The sequence below is a fragment of the Trifolium pratense genome, linkage group LG6 (assembly GCF_020283565.1).
Source record: "Trifolium pratense cultivar HEN17-A07 linkage group LG6, ARS_RC_1.1, whole genome shotgun sequence".
NCBI lineage: Eukaryota > Viridiplantae > Streptophyta > Magnoliopsida > Fabales > Fabaceae > Trifolium > Trifolium pratense.
Genome location: NC_060064.1, coordinates 7,215,710 through 7,223,690, shown reverse-complemented (window position 1 = coordinate 7,223,690; position 7,981 = coordinate 7,215,710). Strand labels below are relative to the sequence as shown.

Sequence of the window (7,981 nt, the reverse complement as noted above, 5' to 3'; positions counted from 1 at the left end):
TTGAATTGGAACAAATTAATTAAATCAAAACAAATTATAATTTTTTTATGAAGGTTTATAAATTCCATAGTATACATCAGAACAAAATAAAAAGGTGCAATAGGAAGAGTCGGCGTGCAGAAAACAGAAAATCCTTTGCAAGTCTTTATCGCTTAATTTTGTCATCATCAAAGTATTAGGTGAAAATTTGAAAAAGTGGGCTGGACAATCAAATTGAACTTTGAAATGACTGTATTGAAGATAAAACGGCCCAAATATGTTTTATAAATGTAATAAATCATTAATTAATTTTTTTAGAAGAAATTAATTTATCACTTAAATAAGCAAGTATATTTTTTTTTCCAATTTTAATGAATATACTTTATCGGTGTAAAATTATTTTACACTGGCATCTAATATAAATCAAAGATTCTTCCAGATTATATAATCAAAATAGATTGTAATGCAGAGTGATTTGGCGAAATATATGTTGCAATTGTATGACAATGTAAATTATTTTATATTTTATGTACCTACCCTATTTTCTTTTCTTTTTTGTTTATCAATTCCTTGAATATAAGGGAAATGTGAACCGTTTACCTTAGTCAAATGTTAATTTTTTTTATGTGTTCTCTCAAAATTACTCTCCTTGATCCTTCCCTAATTAGCCACCATGTTGGAACAATTGGTACCAAAGGAAATAATAACCGAAACAAATAATAATGAACACATAAGAAGTTTGATAACAGAGTTTCTCAAATAGTGGGTTCATCTCCGATTGTAGAATTCGCTACAACACATTTTTATTAGATAAATGAAAAAATTAAGATTTTAGTATTACAAACAATTGATATTTATAATAATAATTTGATCCAGATAACAATAAGAAATATCCCTAAATCTAGCTCAGCTCCTGAATCACTCTCAGTCTCTTCCCGATATTTATGAGTCATATTCAACACCACCAAAATCTTAAAAACACTCTGCTGACATTGCATGTAATGGACTTTATGTGCCAGCTTTAGCATGGCGTGGAAATAATTGACCCATCTTAAAAAATTGGGGCTGAATTTGTTGGTAAAGGTTAGGTATCCATATAACAACTACCAAATGAATTAAGTCAATTGCAAATAAAATATTTATTTTTTTGATATAATTGCAAATAAAATATTTTGAGTATGAGATCATGCCACATCAGAAATACTAACATGATGACTATGATATTAGAGATATAAAATGTAGAAAAATTTAAAGTCAACTTATGATGCCAAAGACTTGCATGTGGTTAATTAAGAGTAACTTATGGTCAAGTCAATTTGGCAAGTACGTAGAAATGGCTTTAAGGTCAAGGACAAGGTGAAGGACATGCATTTAATTGGCGGCTTAAGAAATCACTTTCTAGTAGTTCGAGTTCCTACTTACTTTCTAGTACTATAGTACTTCTGAAGTGTGTATAATTGGACTTTCAAAGTATGAGGGACTGTTACTCTTTGTGGTCAAAGCTAAAGAAACACCAATTTTAGTATGCATATGTGTACTTTTCTTTAATTTATTGTTTCATAGAATTGAAGGTTAGAATCGTTTCCAATTTTGAAAAAAAATTCAAAGGACAATATGTTTTGAATTTACAGTTTTTTTGTTTGTTTGTTTTGATTTTACAGTTTTAGAACTAAGTTAAGCATAAATCATATACATTTACATTAGATTTAAGAACAGTTATACAAGTAAATTGAACATCATATTTTTATCCAAAATTTTAAGACATTAAGTTTACGAGTCATCTCACTTATAAAAGCTTGCCAGAAATAATTGATCATACAAAATAGAAAGAAAATGGCTTAAATGCAGTTTTGGCCCCCCAGGTTTCACAATTGCTTGATTTTGGTCCCCCATATTTTAATTGCTTGATTTTAACCCCCTAAGTTTCACAATTGCTTGATTTTAGCCCTCCAAGTTTCAATTGCTCGATTTTGGCCCCCCAAATTTACCCCATTTTGCATTTGCTAACCCCCCGTTGAATATTTTGATTAAAAATTGGTTATGTGGCATTTTAAAATTAAATAAGTATTTAAAAATAAATAAATAAATAAATTACAAATTGTTTTTTAAAAACTAAATTATAATTTTTTTTTTATTATATGTAGTTTGTAAAATAATTTTGTTATATAAAAAAGTAAAAAAAAACATTTTATGAATTTTTTTTTAAAAACTTTGTAAACTTTTTTTTAAATAAAAAATAATTATTAAACTTTTTATTAAAAGCAAATATTATTATTTTTTAATTAAAACATATTTTTAATTTTTTTAAAATGTCACATAAGCAATTTATAGTCAAAAAAGTCAACGGGGGCTAGCAAATGCAAAAATGGGTAAACTTGGGGGGCCAAAATCGAGCAATTGAAACTTGAAGGGCTAAAATCAAGCAATTGTGAAACTTAGAGGGTTAAAATCAAGCAATTGAAATGTGGGGGGCCAAAATCAAGCAATTGTGAAACTTGAGGGGCCAAAATTTAGAACTAAGTTAAGCATAAATCATATACATTTACATTAGATTTAAGAACAGTTATACAAGTAAATTGAACATCATATTTTTATCCAAAATTTTAAGACATTAAGTTTACGAGTCATCTCACTTATAAAAGCTTGCCAGAAATAATTGATCATACAAAATAGAAAGAAAATAAGCTAAGTATATCCAATAAACTTAAACTAAATATACAATTTCCTCATCCATCCACAAAATTACACTTTCTAATCATCTATACCTCTTGTCCCTTTACTACTACTAATTAATTTGAGTACTAATTATGTTTATGTCAATTTTCTGGACTCTAAGAAATCCTTTTTCTTAGTTTCTCTAGTAGACACATATGCTAAAAAGCTACCAAAATCTGTGTCCATGTAACGCTTTGGATTCTCTTCGTCGATGAGTTTTGGTGACGGTCTCACAGTGCATTCAAAGGGAAGACTATGTAGCGAAGCAACCGATACTCTACTCTTAGCTTCATTCACCATAACTCTGTGTAACACACTCTTGTATTTTCCGTTGCTAAATATCTGCCAAATAAACGAGAACAAAAAAATTAGCGCGATTCAAACAATAATGATCGTAACAGATTAACTTCTTCTACTAGACTCGACCATGTAGTGCCAATGTGTTAATTTTTTTATTATGTAACAAAAATAATTACCTCTAAATGATCACCAATATTGACAACAAAAGCATTGGGAATAGGTTGAACAGTGAGCCATTTATCTTGAAATTGGATTTGCAAACCTTCAACTTCATCTTGAAGGAGAAGTGTGAGGAAACCATAATCGGAATGAGGGTGCATTCCTAAGGTTAGGTCTGGTTCAGGACATGGTGGGTAGAAATTTGTTACTAACATTTGGCTACCATTGTCCAATTCTTTCATAATATTATTATTATTGTTGTCATTTTCTTTGGCCTCTTCTTCTTGGTTGTCTTCCATAATTCCTAAACTTTCTAGAATGGCTTCCATTATTGCCAAGAACAAATGTTTGGTTTCTTGTGTATAGGTGGCTACCACTTCCCTGTTTAAAATAATAATAACAAATTAAAAATATGCAATCACACTTGGTGAAAAGTATAAGTTATTATTTGAAAGTTAGGTAAAAAAAAAGTTATTATTTGAAAGAGCATATCTTTTTTTATTTAGTTTTTATTATCAAATGTATTATATTGAATCATAAATTAACTGCAGAGCATTCTCTCTCGTAACATATCTAGTTAATGGATCACTTTACGGTCTCTTACTCTCTTTTACTAAAAATTAAAGATGATCATTTTAAATGATAATTTATAATTTAGAAAAATATTTGTCAACTGGGAAAAATGTTGATCAATGTATACAATTTCGAGGATTAATTTTTTTTTTTTTGTTAAGATTTCGAGGATTAATTTATCTATTCATAAATTATAATTTTAACATTTTTTTGTCATTTTAACACCTGTAATGAATTTGATTAATTAACAAAAGTTTGTCTACTTATAAGACATACCCCATAGGGGACCCATTGATGAATTTGATATGATTAATGAATAATTATGTTCCAAATCAACAAAAAAAAATAAATTAAATTGAGCTCTTCTTGTAGCACTTACTGAAAGTCCAATGGTGAAGCAGGCCAATGAGGAATGTAATCAGGTTGACAAATGAGTTTCAAGAAATCTCTCCAACAAAACACAGAGTCTTTTGTTTGACTGAAACTGGTCCCATATCTTACAGGTGCTCTCATATCACTTGTCATGTACTTAGCTCTTTCCTCTAATGGAAGATCAAAGAACCTTCCTACAACATCTACCATGCACCTTGTAACATCTTCTGATATGTTGTGGTTTACTAGCTGCATAAATCATACAGTATAAAATAACTTCCAATTTTAGATCACATTGAAAAAAAAAATCTGTTTGCATGAAGATTCATATCTTATCTATTCAATTCTTCTTAGACAAATTCACTAGAAAAAAATGTGAATATATATGATCATTGTACAATTTCTTAGACCAAGTGATACATTTGGGTTGCATGCAGTTACGCAGTCAACTATACTGATAGTAGTTTAATTAAAATCGAACTATCCAAATTTTAGGTTTGATGTTATAAATTTATATTAAAATCTTAGCCGTTTGATTATAATTCAACGTGATGGACTGTATAAATTAATGCATGGGATTGTGACCGCAGAGCGCTAAAATCCCCAAATGATATTCTATTTGGGAAATCGATCCAGGGCGGCCAGGCTGCAGTCAACTGCATTTTTAGTTTTTTAAAATATAATGATTTTAACTTTAAAATTTGAATCGTCCGATCTTAATCAGACGACTGTGATCTTTCCGACTACATACAGTTATAGAGACATTGACTGCACTCAATCCACATCCATACTATTTGTGGCATTTTCATTGACACCTCAATGAGAGATATATATAATATGCAATCATTGTCATTGACACCTCAACATTATTATAGTTTTAAACTATTGTGACAGTTGGATAGCAACATCCTACCTGGAAAAAGCCATATTTCTCACAAGCATTGGCTAGTGACTGAAGAGCTTGTGGTCTATTTGGACCAATAAGATCAGCAAAATCAATAATTGGTAGCTGAAGTTTTTCCTTAGCAACATTTGAATCATCAATACTTGTTGGTCTTTCAGTAGCAGGAAATATATACTTCTTTGGTACCTTGTGAAGAAAGCCTTTCTCATACAAATGCTTCACTCCTTTATGATATTCATTTTCTATTGCATGACTATCATCAATTCTTTCATCATTCATTGCCATTGCCGGAGACATTCACGTCCGATGTAGTAATTAAAGTAACTTCTGAAAGTAAATAAATTATATCAGTAAAATCGATGATTGAAAATAAATGTCTGAAATTCTGACACGTGTTATTAGGAGAGAAATTTTATTTAAAATAGATCAAAATTGAAGAACAGACGTGCAAATTTTTTAAAAAATAATTAAAAAGAAAATTTATTATAAATTTTATGACTATTTCTAAGAGAATTTGAACTATATTCCTCGAGATTATAGGATCGGGTTCTTATCATCAAACTTAAAACTAATGTTCTAGAATAAGCATGCAAATCACATGAGGGGAAAAATATGCTTAGTTTTATGCAATTATACTATATAATAATATATTAATATCAATATGCTATATGAATTAAGTTATTCCCCAATACCTTGGTTCAAAATGGAGCTTAGAAAGTGAGGAGAAATTGAGAAAGAAGGTTGATTAATGAATGTTAATGATATGTTGAATTTGATGTGTGTATATATAGTAAAGGGGAGAAGGAAATGTGGGGTAGAGAATAAGTTGCAAGTTTTGAAGAAACCACTTTTAGATTTGTGAAACCAGAGAAGACTGATTCCATTGATCAATTGATTTAAAGTCCAATTTATTATTATTGTACCAAAAAATAAAAAGTCCAATTTAGTAACAGAACAAAACCGTTGACAATAGTTCAGTCAGACCACGAGATCCATTACACAAAGACTGCATCTATCTCTTCTCTTCTCCTCATCACTCTCAAAATTTCTAATACGTACATTGTCTCTTTGTAAACTAGACCCTACCCTCTCTCACTTTGTAGTTTTGTCATAATTTTTTATTTATTTTGTTTGTTTTCATATTATTTAATTGTATTGCTACTTATTCTTAAAATATTATTTAACTATAGAAAACTATATGTATAGGCAGCTGACTTTTGGATGTGCATATATATAACATTACTGCTCCTTTCCCACTGACCAATTAAATTTATTTTATATATACCACAACAACAAATTGTTAAATAATTTTGAAAAAACACACACAAAATGTTGTTTTGGTATACGAAAAAAAAAATGTTTATTTTCATCACAAGACTTTCCAAATTAATGTCGAGTTATATATATGGTTCTCAAGATATCTTCTTTCTCTATATATCTTCAATCTTTCACCGTTGTGTTTTAAAGACTTCACATCGGTTGCGATATTTACTTTATAAGCCAATTTTGTTTGTAAGGTTGAGTTAAACTCAACTCTCAATGATCTCTCAAATTAGTTGCGAGATGACCGAAATATATATATAAGTGATGATATTCTTCACTTTGCAAGTCAATTTTGTAGGATTGAGTTAGAATCAACTTTCAACTATAAGAGTGTGTCGTGTGGCGTAGGCCTAGTCTAAAAATTATGACCTATATTAAAAAAATTGAACCAAAACATTGAACACATATGGTTAATGAGTTCTTCTTAAGACGAATCGTTCGAACGAACCCGAATTCAATTCTTGATGAGAACAATAATTAGTCGACTTAATTTAACCTAGAATCACTGAATCATCATTTTTCCCGCAAAAAATCCGAATTATACCAATTTAGTTACATGACCGGCCCAATTCTTGACTCGAGCCGATCATGCATCCAGTTTTTGGTTGGAGTGGTCCGGCCGGTCCAAGATGGATTTTAAAATGAGTAAACTGTCAAATATTTTCCTGAAATTTTAAAATTCGTCAAATACCCCCTGAAATTTGAAATTAGGCAAATATCCCCCTGAAATTTTAAAAAGTCAATCAATTTACCCCATGGCGTGGACTCTGACTGGTAGTGCCCTGGCATTGACTTTTTAAAATTTCAGGGGGTATTTGCCTATTTCCAAATTTCATGAAGGTATTTGACAAATTTTAAAATTTCAGGGGTATTTGACCGTTTACTCGTTTTAAAACTATATATGTCTAGCAGCCTTGTAAATCCTTGATATATCAATTGTCATGCCCCTACTGCAGTGGTAACTTCGTTAGTGTTTGAATTCAATTACCTTCTAGTTTCCATTTTCATTCTTGATGGCTATTAATGTCTGCTAGTATTAATTATTAATAATAATCGAAAATCAAATTATATGTCGTGTACATCTATATATATAATTCCTAAATAGTTCTCCTAACCCTAATCCACTTAAACCAATCAAATTATTTCATTTAGCCACATCATCCATTTAAATCCAAATAAATCACTCTACAATGCCACATCATTTCTACTTATATTATTATTATTATTATTATTATTATTTATTATTATTTTATTATTTCATCTCTATATTTTTCATATTCTACATTTATAAACTTATGACTTTTTAATATACACTCAATCTATATATATAAATCCTAGATAGTTGTGAAATTGTCTATCTAAACCCTAATCCACAAACCAATGAAAACTTTTCATTTAGCCATATCATCCACTTACATTCATTTAATGTGGGGTACTAATTGTAATTATTATTATTATTATTATTATTATTATTATTATTATTATTTTGGGTTATTATTAATTTACATTTGTTTGTTCATTTTATTATTTTTTGTATTTTATTGTTTTTTTTTAAAAAGGTTAATGTTTTTGCTAATAATCTTTTGTCCAATCTTTGTAAATATAAGGAGTTGGTCAATTGTCAGGACTACTTTCTAATGTTAGTAAAAAAAATAG

General features: G+C 29.3%; 1 protein-coding gene across 2 annotated transcripts; it reads right to left on the bottom strand.

Moving 5' to 3' along the window:
- Nucleotides 1-2,500: 2,500 nt before the first annotated feature.
- LOC123889810 (probable 2-oxoglutarate-dependent dioxygenase SLC1) lies at nucleotides 2,501-5,818 on the bottom strand. Of its 2 annotated transcripts, none has more exons than XM_045939308.1 (5): nucleotides 5,695-5,818; nucleotides 5,012-5,329; nucleotides 4,106-4,347; nucleotides 3,171-3,534; nucleotides 2,501-3,036 (listed from the first exon to the last, which is right to left on the bottom strand). In XM_045939308.1, the coding sequence occupies exons 2-5, from the start codon at nucleotides 5,297-5,299 to the stop codon at nucleotides 2,791-2,793; spliced, it is 1,140 nt and encodes a 379-aa protein (XP_045795264.1). In that variant the 5' UTR covers nucleotides 5,300-5,329; nucleotides 5,695-5,818; the 3' UTR covers nucleotides 2,501-2,790. The 2 variants fall into 2 exon arrangements, with proteins under 2 accessions (XP_045795264.1, XP_045795263.1); XM_045939307.1 differs by having other exon boundaries at nucleotides 5,012-5,326; nucleotides 5,695-5,817.
- Between the last annotated feature and the right edge of the window lie 2,163 nt (nucleotides 5,819-7,981).